The 15,021-nt window shown below is 43.4% G+C and overlaps 1 protein-coding gene across 3 annotated transcripts in view; it reads right to left on the bottom strand.

Annotated features, from left to right (window-relative positions):
* BRAF (B-Raf proto-oncogene, serine/threonine kinase) overlaps positions 1-14,364 on the bottom strand; it is a gene marked incomplete at both ends in the record, with an annotated part of 68,485 nt that extends 54,121 nt beyond the window's left edge. For 2 of the 3 annotated variants that reach the window (XM_079549520.1, XM_079549521.1), the window contains one exon: positions 14,227-14,364. In XM_079549520.1, coding sequence (XP_079405646.1) covers positions 14,227-14,364 — 138 coding nt within the window. The remainder of the gene's footprint in view (positions 1-14,226) is intronic. The other variant, XM_079549522.1, reaches the window with a different exon arrangement.
* Positions 14,365-15,021: the final 657 nt, after the last annotated feature.

Raw genomic sequence — 15,021 nt, 5'->3', positions numbered from 1 at the left:
TGAATTGTACATTCCTCCACCTTGCAAGTTGTTTTTTCTTTTTAAATGAACTTGGATGTGATTTGAAAGAGACAGTTACCTGCTCAGAGAGACATGGAATTGCAGTATGAAATAACTCAGGTCATTACATAGTTTTCAGTGTCTTTAGGACTTGGAGACTAGTATAGGGAAATAACACTATGAATTCTAATCCTAACACCTATAAGGGCACCAATGCACTATTCAGATTAGGTTAAAAAAAAAAAATTACACATATTTAAGCAGCTATTTTAGCCCAAACAAATTCAGAAATTTACTGGGGGGAAGAAGGAGAAAAAGAGAAGAATTACTTCCTCACAGCTACTGCTGGTCAGAAAATTCATTAAAAAGAAAAAACAAAAAATAAAATATTGTAAAACATTAATTATTATAGACCAAAATAAAAAATATAAATAAAAATACAGTGCTTCTTCCAAAGGAATTTTAAGGATTCCTATATATCTTTTAGTTTAACTCATACCTATTTCATGCATTATAATACATACGTACTCAAGACTGGGTCTGGACATACAAATTATGACAACTTACCTCTTCAAAAAGAAGATGCAAGTACGTACCATTAACAGGGACCAACTCAAGTTGGATCAATACAAGTTTTACTAGGTAAAACTTGAGATGTTCACTCAAAATGCAGAGCTCATATGCTACCTGGGTAATCAAGGTGATGCTCAACAACACCAACTGCCTGCCAACAACGCGAGGTCTGACTACCTTGCTGGCTGATGCCCAGCAAGCCTTTAGCAGCAGCCACTCCCCATGGCTTTACAGCCTACCGCATGCAGTATGGAATAACTCCTGGCCTAATTTAGGAACAGCTGAACATCAAACAAAGAGTGCGATACTCAAATACTCTGTAAGTAGATTCTCTTAAAGCAACGGTTGAAGTCAGCTTCCTTCTCAACTTAGAATCAATGTATATGTTGAAGCTAGGATAGCTAAGCAGCAGCAAACAGCAGAATTTCTGCAGTTTGCTAATGTTTTTTTCAAAGATGGCAAGAGGTGGGCACATGCTTGGTGAAGAGAACGAGCTAGCATTAGTTCCCCATGTCAATTAATGTGTTCAGTATAAAAGTTTTTGATGTTTGGTTACTGCATAAACGTTAACATGCCATTAACCTCATGGTGTATACAGAAAATTTATGTCAAACTAAGAAAGAATATCTCAGGATTACTTTCAGAAAAAAAGTTTCATTGCTGTTTTATGCAACTTTTCTTATTCACTCTGGCAACTCTACCCACAGAAGTCACCCTCAACATTTATTATATCTTAATATCAGTAACTTACTACACTTAATGTCTGGTAACAACAGGGAGAGAAAATGCTTCACCTGCCAGATGAGTTTTCAAATACTTTTTTTGAAGACTGAAAATCAACTTCTTGGCTCATAGGTTATTTTCTACTTCGTGTGAAATGATCAGAATGTTCCCTCACACAGAGAAGCTACTGAATACAAAAATAATTGTTAACAAAGCCACAATAAAATGCACATAGGAAGTGTGCTACTGAAGAGAACTCAGCAAGAAAGTCCAACAGCCTCAAACACAGGGCAGAAATTTTCCTGTTAAATTATTACCAGGACAAGAGCAAAAAATTAATGACTAACAATTTTTTTTTTTTTTTTTTTTTTTTTTAATTTTCTGCCAGCTACTGGACTGCACCATCTGAAGAAGCTGAAGTTTAAGTCATATATTGCTCAGAGTGGCTGGAAATGGTGCCCTGAATTACCTACTGTATTACCTTCTGAGCACTGAAGTAAGAGCCTTTCACAAATGAATCTTGCAGGGAAACAGCATGGATTTCTATTATCTTAGAAAGGCAACTCATAGTTAGGAGTACACTGAAATTTATCAAAGTCAGCCATGGCACTGAATCATTACTCGTTGCTCACAGAAATGGAAAACCTATCTTAAGTGCCTTATACATCAACAGCCTTTTGACAAGCTGAAAAGCTCTCACAAGTCTTGTACCGACCAGCATGCGCTAGCCGTAACCAGGCATGCATAAGAGCATGGGACACAGCAAATTTCCAAGCTTCACAATTTCCCTGCACATGATAACTAGTACTACTAGCATAAAGCTACCTTCTGGCATTCTGTATCAGTGAATATATTTATATACTGTTGTTTGTGTCCAGAGCATCCCTCATCTGGGTAGCTAATTCTCCTTGAGACTCAACACCCATGCATGCATACTGCATTCTGTTGTGCAGGACCTACAACAACTCCAATTTAATTGAATGAACTTAAACCTTTCTCTGACAGGAGTTCAGACCTGCTGCCCAGTGCAAGTTACCTGCTGTGACACCAAGATGGCTGCTTCTGCACACAGCACCCCTAACTTCCTGCTCTCAGGAATTAAGCCATTAAGGGCTGCACTTGCACAGCCAGCACTCTCCTTTCCTCCTTGTAAACTTGCTTGCTCAGATATCCTGCCCCAACTCAGTCTGCATCATGCACAGAGACAAGAGACTTTCACATACCATGTCCCCAGCATACGTATTACACAGATGTGAGTTTTACCATGAGCAAGAGAAAAATAACATCTACTCTTTCTCAATGGCCAGCAGATTTGTGCAGTTTTCTTCTAGTTCTAGAGAAGGCATGCATAAAATGCAGATAAAGGGATTACTGTAAAAAAATTACTGCCAAGTATCTTGCAGAAATACAAAACCTGTTGCCAGCCTAAGAGAGGTGATAGAAACACTGATGTATCCTGAAGTTGATCTGCAATGCACACAATATTGTCCATGTACAAATCCAGCCACAATCCACTGGAAGCAGCATGGTTGTTTTTTTTTTTTTTTTTTTTTTTGAGACACACTGTTTCATTACAGTTCCACAAAAAAGTAATGAATCTTTTTTTTTTTTTTTTTTTTTTTTTTTTTTTTTAAGTCTCTGTCTTCTTTGGTAGCATTAGGTTAAGGTTATTCTCTATCACGAGATGAGATTTGATTCTCCTTTTAGTGCTGCTGACAGAAAGAAGCTGACAGAGGCTGACAGGGATACAGACAGATAGAAGACTGGAGATATTCCAGACACTCTGGAATACATCAGCTTGTATCTGCCCATTGTGGATAACCGTGCATTAATTTCACAAATAAGCACTCTCTTGCAATGTAATGAAAAGATGACAACCTATTTCAAGCCAGAGGCAAGTCAGATACATAGGAGCCCAAATCCATTCTATTCAGCAAACGCAACAGCTCTGCAACTGAAAGACTATAAGCCATAAAGTTATTTTTGCATTCTTTGCTGCTTGTCAAAATATGCACTGCCCGAGAAAGCACAAAGTGAAATGTCTTCTCTACCTTTTGCATCTGATATCAGAACTCAAATCTTGCAGCACATCCCAACTCTAACCTCCACATTCACATTTGGTAGAAGACGCCTGGAAGTTTGAATATATTCCATAAACAACAACAAAAAAGTCATTCTTTGCACAGAAACGGTATGTCCTGCATTTGGATTATCACAATTGGCAATGATGGATGGTACTTTAATGGGACAAAGCAGCTATTGAAGAATTTGATTTCAAAATGGCTTTACAATGAGGACAGAATTCATTAACACCTCTCCAGTACTGTTCTAATCAGTCCCTCCAGGCTTCTTTCTCACAGAATCCATGCAATTGTTTAGCCTTCTGGGCTAGTGCCCACTTGTCAGAAACTGCTTTTAGAAAGCTGTCATGTCTGAAGTCATTCTTTGATGGACTTCACTAGCTTGAAAATGAAGGATTGGAGTTAAGGCAGGCGAGGGGACACAGCAATGGGACTAACTCAGAACCCCACCTTAGGGTGCGCACAACAAGAGAACTTGCATTTCCCCAGATAATGAAAAACCACTGCTGCCCCTTTCTCACATTTTGGTATCTTCCCCTGAGATCTGTTCTCCACTCAACAACCCAGAGCAGTGCAAATACTCTCCCTTCCTCTTACAAAGCCCACTTTCCCTGTTCTGCACTCATACACCGGAATGTAACGTGCACATAGAGTGAGCAAGACAGTCTTCCCTCCGGTTCTAGCTTTTCTCCATCTCTCAAGAGAAGCTTCTCTTAACTCACACACTCTGCTCAGTTTTGCATTTTTCTTGCTCTGACAGCTCCTTATGCTTATCATATTTTCTGTGGTGTAGCAAAAAAAAAAAAAAAAAAAAAAAAAAAAAAAAAAAAACACTAAAACAAGCATGATGAAAAACATGAGCAGAGGAAAAATTTCACTGAATCAAAAACCAGGTTGCAATGAGATTCACACAGGATTTTATAGAAGCGACAAATGCTAACACAGAGACTGCCTTTTCTAGTTTATCTTGCCGAATTCAGTACTCACATTTGCAAATCATTTCACTGCAACTCCTATAAAATGTCTGAGAAACCAACTTTGACAGTGTATTTTTATTGTCAGTTAGCTAGATAGTTCAGAATGAGTCTGTGGAAATTTACACTCACAGGAGAGTAAACAAGTTACAGACATTAGTATCTACAGACATTACTGTAGCCAAGAGAAAAGGTCTCTTTTTCCACAAAAGTGGAAAAATATCCAACTGTGTTTATGGCAGCATTATGCCTGTAAACAAAATCCCCAACAACTCCCTCCCTGCTCCAAAAAAAAAAAAAAAAAAAAAAAAAAAAAAAAAAACAGAAAACATTTGACCATGTTAATGCTCATGTATCAGTCTCACCATTAACGAGGAGTTAACAGAAGAAACAATCAACATTAGAATTGCTGAGTAACTGTTCCACCTTGTAACACTGTAACGCAACGGTAAGCACAGCAACGTAGTAGTAAAGTCCTAGGCTGTAGCAGGTGAGGATATGCTCAAACAGGGCAGCAGTGGACACAGAAGTTAAGGAAAGAATCTGCTTACCCTTAGAACACCTGAGGTACACAGAGATCTCCAGCAAGATCCCCTTGCCTCCACTGCCAACCCTCACCTGAGTTCTGTGAAGGGATGGATCCTGGCTCCAGCCCTTCAGGTCACTCAGGTGCACTGCATGTAGCTGAGCTCCAAGGGTTGGCCCTGACTTGCCACCAGGTGCTCAATCACTGCTTCAGGCCGTGACTCAGCATTTCCACTACACCCCTGTAAGACAAGCACACTCACTAAAGACTTTCTTTCCTTACCAGGAGACTTTTATCACATCAAATCCTGGTATAATAAACGTTTAGTTTTTACTTAATATTCTGACATCTCTCATTTATTCGCAATCCAGGCAATCCATGTCTTTTCCTTAGTTTAATTCTAAAGGCAAATGGCATTGCTCACCACTGAGCTCTTCTTTCGAAGCAGAATAAGCAGCCTTTCAATCTGTCAGGCCCCTCCCTTTCAGGTTGCCTCCTCTTAAAACAAAAGAAATTCATACTTCAAACGTTCCTAGTTGCCTGAACCATCTCAGTACTCTAAATGAGGAAAGAAACTCTCTTCTGCATGAAGGTAGGTTTTCTGCCACTCTAGTGTGCTGAAATAGCTTTGCAGAGGACCTTGTGGCTGCTACAGCTGCTGCAGTCACCTTTTCTCTCTCTGCACCCACAGGTCAGTGGATGGAGGCTAGCAGGAAGCAGCAGCCTTCCTGTTCAGCTCCAGCTCGCAGTCAGTCCCCCGCTTCTGCATCACCGTCTTTGCTGCTCGCTGCTAAGTAGTGTTTGCCTCCACGCACCGCAAAAAGAAAGTCAACATGTTTTCTACCACAGCAGAACACAAGAGTGTGAAAAATAAGAGGTGTTCGTAGCCGACATTTAAATTGTTAACCGTCAATTTTGGGTGTCTTTCATCAAACTTAATCTCTTATTCCACATTCCTCCAGACCTCGGTGCTGCAATTACTATTAGTTGTATTCATTCCCCTTGGTATTACTGTGGTAGTCATGAGGATCACACAGATGGAATTCTAACACAATTCACTGTATTTACATTTATGAATTTTAAAACTTCTCCCAAGACTGTCAAAGGTTAAAAATTAAAAAGGGGGCATGGGGAACTTTTTATACATATCTACTAATTATACATATCTACTAATGGCTCTGGGCAGCCTGGTCTGCTGGTTGGCAACCCTGCACGTAGCAGGGGGGGGGTTGAAACTAAATGATCATTGTGGTCCTTTTCAACCCAGGCCATTCTACAATTCTAATTTGAATTTTTATGATTCTAATTTAAGAATGCAATTTTGTTCTAGAAAGGTAACTACCACAAACTCGCAACAAATGAGAATCCCATACAGAGGTGAACTTAAACTACTGTGCATCCACCAGACTATTGCTCCACATATGTTAGCACTGAAGACAAGTCATATTTGTGATGGAAAGCCAGCAGCTAACAACTAGCTAATTACAATAATTGGATCTAAGAAGCAAATGCTAGCCAAGCAGGCCTCTTACACAGGCTGGGTCACATTAATTAAACTGACAAAACATAGTCTTTCCTGGACTACAGAACCCAGTCTGCTCTCTCCTTGCCAGAGCACACAATTCATTAGACTGCCTAGAAAAGATAAACAGCACCTATTCAAAAGCTCATGTTATCAATCCACAAAAATCATCTGCTGTACTCTTTACAATATTCAACCATTAAACTGTTATGACATGGTGCACATGCTTTCTACTAGCTGGCTAGAGAATGTAAGACAGTTGAAATTGTCAGTTGAAACTAGAGTATAAAGTGTGGCTATGATCCAATAAAGGAGCTGAGGCATTGTGTTCTTATCTTAAACAGATATCAAAATTACAAAACAAAACAAAAACAACACAAAACAGGTATAAGTAATTTGCCCGTAGTTTTGGAAAACAGTCACAAATAGAAACTGCCATAGAAACCACGTTTTCCTGGATGGCATTTAATGTTCAGCTCAGCAGCTCAGATTGCCTACTAACTCCAACAGCACCATGAAAAATGAAATAACTTCCAAGGTAGGACTGGCTCCGTGCCATGCATTGTACAAAGAGTTTGGAAGGTTTTAAAAACAAATAAATAAGCAAGATAGAAGACATGTGGTGATGGAATAGTGGTAAAGAAAGGTCTGCTTCAGAAAATTGGAGAAAATGCAGAAAGATTTTCATTTCATTCAGTCAGACTTTAGCTGATTAAACCAAAGAACTACTGATCACATAAAACCTGCTGCAAGATCTATAACCTGTGACTGTTCAATCTAGAGACTGAGACGAGTTACATCAATTTCTAACTAGCGGCAAAAGCTTAAGCTCAGTCACAATCATTTATTATCACTAACAAATAGTATTCTAGTCAAATTATGAGAATACTGAGAGAAATCATTTCTGAAAACTACTTCAGATGATGCTAAAGACCCCAACTGAAATCCACACTACATAAAATTGTAGAGAAGGTTTGGCCTAATAAGACTTAATGAGTAAATTTACAATACCGGTTCAAAGGCTGAGGCCACAAGCACACAGATCTTCCAGATACCTACCTACATACTACCAACTTCTTCAAGTCATAGTCATGTTTTATTTCACGTTGATTTTACAGTGCTTTTCAAGCATTATTAGTAAGTAACTTGCGCCAGAGAGGGAAAGAAACTAGGCCTTCTACATCTACCCTCAAAAACCATCCTGTTATCCAAAATAAAGTGGATATGAAATGCCGATTGGACACAACGTAACTGCATTTGAGAAGTATTTCCAACTTTGCAGCAGGTTTACCAACAACTTTACTACTGGCTATGCTGTCTGAGAGGCCTCACTACACAACAGTGAGGATATTACTGCTGATGTCCCCCTTCTTTCAGTAAGAAAAAGCCATCTTAGCAACCTCATTATGCAGCAGAGTTTTAATCAGTAAGTACATACTGTTCACTAACAAACTTGCCTCCGAGGTGCAAGATTTTAAAGAAAGCTGGTAAATCTCACGTAGAAATTCCATCTCCCTTTCATTGTAGATGTTGTGCAAGTATAGTGGGACAGTATCTCTCTTGATATGAAACTTAGGAGAACAAACACTTCCTTCAGTGCCCAAGGACACTCGTATGATCTCAACTACAGTCCCAATAGTGTGGATAATTCACTGTCACCAAGCACCACACCTGCATGGTACAAGACCCATGTTGAAGAGAGCTGGTTCTGTATTCTGAGCCTTCCTGTTGATAGGGGTTGGAATTCCTAAGGCAGGCTGACAGCTGGCAGTGCTGCTCCTTGACAACTCCTGCCTGCACAGACAGCACCTCTGGACAATGGAGGTGAGTTAAAATCTGACCAGACCATCATCTTTTTCCCTTTTGCCAGGGGCCGCAATTACATAACGTTATCAGAAAGAACTGAGAAAGTCACTGCTGCCTATATATAAATATAAATACACACACACTAAAAGAGGTGGAGTAACAAGCCCAACACTTGCAGCAAGGAGTTTAAACAGGAAAAAAAGGCATGCAATTCTGCATCAAGCAGCCTCATATAACTTCAGAACTGGCCACAGGAGAGGAAATCAGTTGCACAAATACAGATTTCATCATTTTGGAAAGATGCTGTGTGCAGGAGGATAGATGAGGATTGCACTGTAAGCCCCAAAAGCTCAAGAGCAACTGGAAGAAAAAGACACGTCGATTGTACACATACTGCTATGTTCTGTACTGGCTGTGATAAAGGAGCTGTGTACACATATAGAGATGTGTGAACAGATAAAAATTATGAAAATCATCTAAGACATCAGAAAACAAAATCCTGTAGCCAGGACTCTCACGTGGCCAAAGCTGCAGGGAAAGTATACCTACTATACAAGAAGCCCATGGAGGACCTTCACATCATTGGCACACTGGGAAAACTATGGCACGTCAACACATTTCTATGAACTGTACACCCAGAAGCAACCCAGAGAAATCAAGTAAGATTGTTACAAGTGAGCAACAGGAAAATTAAGGCCTCAAAGATTTAAGGTGTCAGATAGAGAGATCTCATTCAAATACAGAACAAAAACCAAACCAAACCTGAAGGGCACTTTGTGGTAATTTCATGGGACAAAGATGGCCTTAAAAAAACAAGTTTGGGAGGAGCAAGAATCAAGCCCACCACACTAGCACTATTCTACCAAACCACATTCTTTTTGTCACCTACTTTGTAAGGGGCTTGGAGCTCACCAGATGCCTTGCCGAGCTCATTAATCCTGAGGAAAACAAACCCAGCAAAAGTGATGCTAATTTTCTTCAGCGTTAGTGGATCGATTTCAGAAGGCTGTACGTGGTGCTCACGTGGCACAGCACGGATCTGGCTGAGCGCACGGCAGGAGGCACACAAAATGGCCACGCGTGCCCCTCTCGGTGGCAGGGCACTGCCTGATGTACCACAGCCACAGGGAGCAGCGTTAGTCATCCAGAAGTACTGTTCTGACAGGGCATTTCTACTGTACCGCTGCTCTTCAAACAGGTTGTTCAGATTGAAACGTGCTACATAACAATTCAAAAAGTGTCTCTGAGAAAAACCTGTAGGTTCTACGTAAGGCTGGACTCGAACTATCCATTTCTTACTGTGAAACCCTCTTTTATCTCTTTTGCAAGTACATACAAAATCCTATTCCCTCCTAAGCAAAATTCACCCTCAAATCTTTCATGCAACTTTTCTATCGGTGCGACAATTAATAAAACTGAGCTATAAACTTGTTAAAAAATAACAAAGCAAAGCAGAATAGGGGAGCTCTCATCTGGCCAACTGGATGCAACAAAAGAACTGCCTTTCCTGGGTACAACAAGCATCAAGAAAGACATTATTAGAACAGCATTAAAAGAGACACTTCGCAGTTCAACAACTACTACAAGTAGAAAAAGCCTAAGAGCTCAAGTACTAACACACATTCACAAAAATATAGCCACACACTTTGTATCCAACCAATTTGTGGATATCCACACAGATAGAAAGCAATCCCTGAGACACCAAAGCTTTTCTAAATATACTGATCTAATAAGCAAGTTCTGTGTAATCAAACAAACTACTGCAGGACAGAGCTGTTAATCCCACTGCCTTCTGGGGGGAAAAAAAATATCATCAGCAGGAATCTTTTTAACATCCCCACTAAACTCAATTATTTCAAGGTTACATTCTAGCATTCAATCTGCCCTGCCAAGAGTGAACCACAGAAGTGTATGGAAGAAGATGAGGTTGTCTGAATCACTGCTTTCCTGAATCAACTATCCTCCACCACTCCTGAAATATATTTGCCTGTGCAACTGACAGAATCTACTAATGGGCACTTGTATAAGTTAGCTAAGAAAGTCTATTTTCATGCTTCTGTCCCCAGCCATAAAGAAAACTGCTTAACTCAAAATGACCTCCTCTGTCACCATTGAAACACACTACTTCTGGCAGTAATAACCATGAGTCTGGAGAACAAACTATTTGCAGTCTTTTTTTGCACCAAATTTGACAATTCCCACTCCTTTAAAGAAACAAAAACAACCCTCTGTTTTTCAGTCTTTCCCCAAAGATCTGATCTGCTAGACCTCACATCTCCCTTGCTACCCTCCTCTAGGTTCTCCCCAGCTACAGCATCTACTCGAAGCTGCAGCCCAAAGTCAGACAGCACGATGAGGTAAGTACTTTGCTTCTGCTGTGCAACAAAACACCGCACTTATCTTCTGAGATACACACCTGCAGAACACTGGCTGGACACGAAGCATCTCGTACCCGAAGTTCAACCTGTTCTCACAATTAAATAGAACGCCATTCACCAACCATAAAGTTAAATCTGTCACTAAACACAAAAGCAACAAAACATAACTGAGACCAAACCAAAAACATATTCTCTAAACTACGAAAGCAATGAGAGAAAAAGAAGATTGACTTTTCTTAGCGTACCAACAGGATTGCTTCATGAGAGCCCACCAGTTATTTCATTTCAGGTTAGAGGTACCTTCTCATGCTAAATTTTCTTTTCCCTCTTAAATCTGTTTTGTCAGATTAAGGTTTCTGAATACACAATTAATATTTACGCCAGATCAACTCCAGCACTGCCACCTAGAAAGCCATCGGCTGCCCAAGAGCTCAGAGCCTCACTTCACAACTTTCCCTCATTTTTGTCTTCAAAAAGCACTTTAGGGCACAAAGCTCCGAGTACAGAAAATCCCATTTGAATTATTTAATAATGGTGTAAATAATCTCCAGCAACAAGAACAGAGCCTTTTCTCCCAGCTGTCACGCACACTACTGTATCAACAGCCCTACACCACTCTAAAAGCCTTCCATCCAAACAATCTTTGTCCTGAGAATCACAGGGTAAGAGCCAGGCTGCATGCCCTGGGTGCCAGTGCTTCCCCCAGGCAGAGAATGGTGAGCAGAAGAGGACACTTTCCCCCAGGTCACTTGCCCTTGCTCTTATCAAATCCTTATGCCTCTGCAAAGGACTTATTTCCTAAACATACTGCTCTTACATCTGTGTGTGAAACTACTCTTCCTAAACTTGGATTCAATATAGAAAAAATGCCTTTGCAGTTACTACACTCTTACGTAACAGCTTCATTATCTGAAGAATTTTAGTATCAGCAGTTATGCTGCAAGGGCAGCTCCTGAAGCACTGGATTCATTATTCGATTCAAAACTGGCCATGAGTTGAATGATATGCCATAAACTGGTTTGTCAGAACTCCAAGCCTTGAACTCGTTAGCAATACTGATGTAGTCTTAACCAACATTCGTTTATGATCTTGACACAGAACACCTCCTTTACCATAGGATTTCAGTGACACGTTTGCATTTGCCTGCTGTAAGGTCTAGCAAAGATTCTCCTTGTCTGCCCTCCTCTTACACCTACAAACAGCACAGAATGGAAGGTTTTCCTCCTGGAAATCAAGACTGCATTTCCTTAAAGATTGCAGAGGGAACTATGGAACCAAAGCCCTTCTAGGTGCCTCCTCTAAATACGTGAAGTTGTGCTCCTTGACGCGCTTTCACAGCAAGGTTACTTTTAAAGCCTAGATTTACATTCTCTTGAGGGGAAACAGAACACCAAAACACACACTTACATGAGTCAGATATAAGCACTTCAGAATTTTCTGACTTATGTCACCTTGCATCTGTATTATGGTTACGCTGACTTGTTTTTGTATTAAGAATAGTTTTCACTTCAACTTGATCAGCAATTATTTGCTCTTAAGCTTTATTAAAACTGGTTTTAGATGGCGTAATACATATACTGCAAACAAAGGGTAATTACCTAAGACTTGAGGAAGAGCTAGCTAACTGACGAACAAAACCACATCAAAAAATAAAAGCTCTAGCGCCAGCTCTGCCTCAGACCTGCGTGCTTCATTATTTCCAATGTACAGAAAGCAAAAACTTGAACAAAATACATTAACAGCACCACACACTCCTTAATTGTGCATTTATGCACCCATACTTGAGAGGTACTGAGCCCTCCAGCTGGCACACGTGCCAGGCAGCAGGCTGCTTCACTTTCTTTCTCATACAGAGATGTAACATACAAAAGGGAAAAACAAAAAGCACACATAAAAAAAAAAAAAAAAAAAAAAAAAAAAAAAAAAAAAAAACACCAACAAAAAACCTCGCTGCGTAATTTTGCATTTGAAGTGAAATCTAATGTCCCACACAAGCAATTTTGAAGTTCAAGTGACATCTCTTCTGGTATGAAAAAGAGATTTGAATAATTCCTTTATCATGTCACTGTTTTGCTCTCTTCTCTCCCATGCACCGCAGTTTATTTACCCCACTCAGCTGTATTACAATAACTGCTTCCAGGGCCACAAAATAAACCAGTTACTCTAACGATTCCGCAGATATTTACATTATTTTTTATGGTGGAAACAACACAGCAATTTACTTCCACGTAGAGCTGCACCAGCATGATCAGGGCAATAAAAGCCAGTGAGATGCTTTCTAAACTCGTTTTGCTGCTGAAAGAAAGCATCTGTTAAAGTTCAGTCTTTAGGTATTTAGGTTTCCCAATCAGCAAAGAGTTTCTCCTTACTCAGGAAAGTTAAGAGTGCACTCACATTACACAAAGCATTTAATCATCTTGCTGTTGAGGTGCAAAATACGAGCACAGTGCTGAGCTTTGCCTTCCTTCAGCAAGGTGAGCAGGTAGCTTCTAAAGATGGGCAAGTCTTAGTTCTCAACAGCATCAACAGCGGAAGCCTCCTTCCCTTTTCTCCTCCCTAGCCACCTACTCAGCATGAGCCCTAGTGCTTGCCAAACTTCTCAGCACACGAATTCCATGCCATACCACAATGCTATTAATACAGAAAAGGCATTATTATCCAATGAGCTAGAGCCAAATGGGACCTCTAGGTGAGTCGAGGCCCAAGGCCTGCTCACCTCTCCAAGCGGAGGTAGGGGCAGAAAACAGGCTGTCCCAGGGCAGCAGTGCTGCTCAGGGCTCAGAGAGCTGTACAGATCACACAGACCCAGCTCAGGAAGGCTGAGCTGAAGCGGCCTTCAGCGACCAAAGCCCTGAACGAAGAAGCATAGTCTCCAGCAGCTGTATTTACCTCTAAAACAGACTTGACATACAATATGTGGCAAATAGGTGAGACTTCAGTGCCTACAGCGTTCAGAACTGCAGAACAGCCGGTGTTGCTACTGCACATCGTAACCCACCTCCCGAGAACGCTTCAGAAGCGCCAGCGTCTCAAGCTTTAACCTCCGCGGAACAGGCAGCGCTGCTCCGTGCGGGGTTGGGAAGTGAAGCGAGGTGCCCCGCAGCACAGGAAGCCCGTCACAGGGCCGCAGATGGGGGCCCGCCGCCCCCAGCGCCCACACGGCCGCTGTCCGTTGGCGTTTCTTAACGCTCCTCGTGCACAAATCGCGACGCAGGCCAACAACAAACCCCACCGAACCCTATTTTTTCAAGTGCTTCAAAACCGCCCGGGCCAAGCGACTACAGAACAGCTCCACGAACGCCGTGCCCTCGGTAACTCGCGGTGTGACAGCACGGGGAGCGGTGCCCCCGCCGCCCTTCTCCGAGCCGGCCGGCCGGGCGATGCCCCCACCGAGGGCCAGGGAAAGCCCCATCCCGCTACCCCCGCTCCGGCAGCCAGCCCCAGCCGGAGCGCTCGGTGCGGGACGGCGGCGCCGAGCCTCTCCGCCCCTCGACCGCCGCGCTCTGCACACCAGCGGAGAGGAGGGGGAGGGCCGGGGCCTCCCCCGAACGGGGATCCCCTCCGCCGCCGTACGGGCCGCGGCCGCCGGCTCCGGCGAGGCGGGAGGGGGCGGGGACCCGCGGCAGCCGCCGCTCGGCCTTACCTCCTCCGGGATGGCCGGGTCGCCGCCACCGCTCCCGGCATAGCAGGCGCCCAGCACGGGCGGCGGCGGCTCGGGCTCCGCGTCCCCGTTGAAGAGCGAGGCCCCCTCGGCGCTGCCGCCGCTGCTCAGCGCCGCCATCTTGGATCGAAGCGCAGGGGCGAGGGAGGGGGAGGGGGGATCCGCGTCCCCGCCGCCGGGACGCCCCCAGCCGCGACCCGTAGTGGGAGGGGGAGGGGGACGAGCGCAGATCCCGGCCGGCTCCCGGCGGCCCGCGCCACCGCACGTCACGCCCGGCCCGTGACGTCACCCAGAATCGCCGCCGCGCTCGCCGCGCCTGCGCCGCGGCGTCACCGGGAAACACCCTGACGTCACGGCGCGACCGCCCGTCGCCCTGGGAACTCGGACGTGGGCTCGCGGCCCGCCTCCCGCCCCAACGCCGCCGCAGCGCCCCCTAGCGGCGGGTGCTGCACAGCGCCCAACGACCGCCGTGCGGAGATGCCGCACGTCGGCAGCCCCGGCGCTTCCTTCTCCGTGAGCAAAGCAACAGTTGCGCCGGTACACCCGCTGCTGGATGGAAAGTCACATTTTCGCCCGATAAAGCTGTGCCTGCCGTTGTTAAAGTGAAAATAATTGGTTTTGAAATTGATTAAAAATATCTTCAGCGCCATATTTGGGTCTTGACCTGCCACCTCCTCACGCTTTATCTACCGCGCGTTAAGTGAGGGAGGCTCTGGCTGCGAGGCCACGGCCTGCGAGTGCCCTGAGCCGCTCCTGTCCTCTGCTGCCAACGATGGA

The sequence above is a fragment of the Tetrao urogallus genome, assembly GCF_951394365.1.
Source record: "Tetrao urogallus genome assembly, chromosome: 1".
Lineage (NCBI taxonomy): Eukaryota > Metazoa > Chordata > Aves > Galliformes > Phasianidae > Tetrao > Tetrao urogallus.
This window is presented reverse-complemented; position numbering and strand designations above follow the sequence as displayed.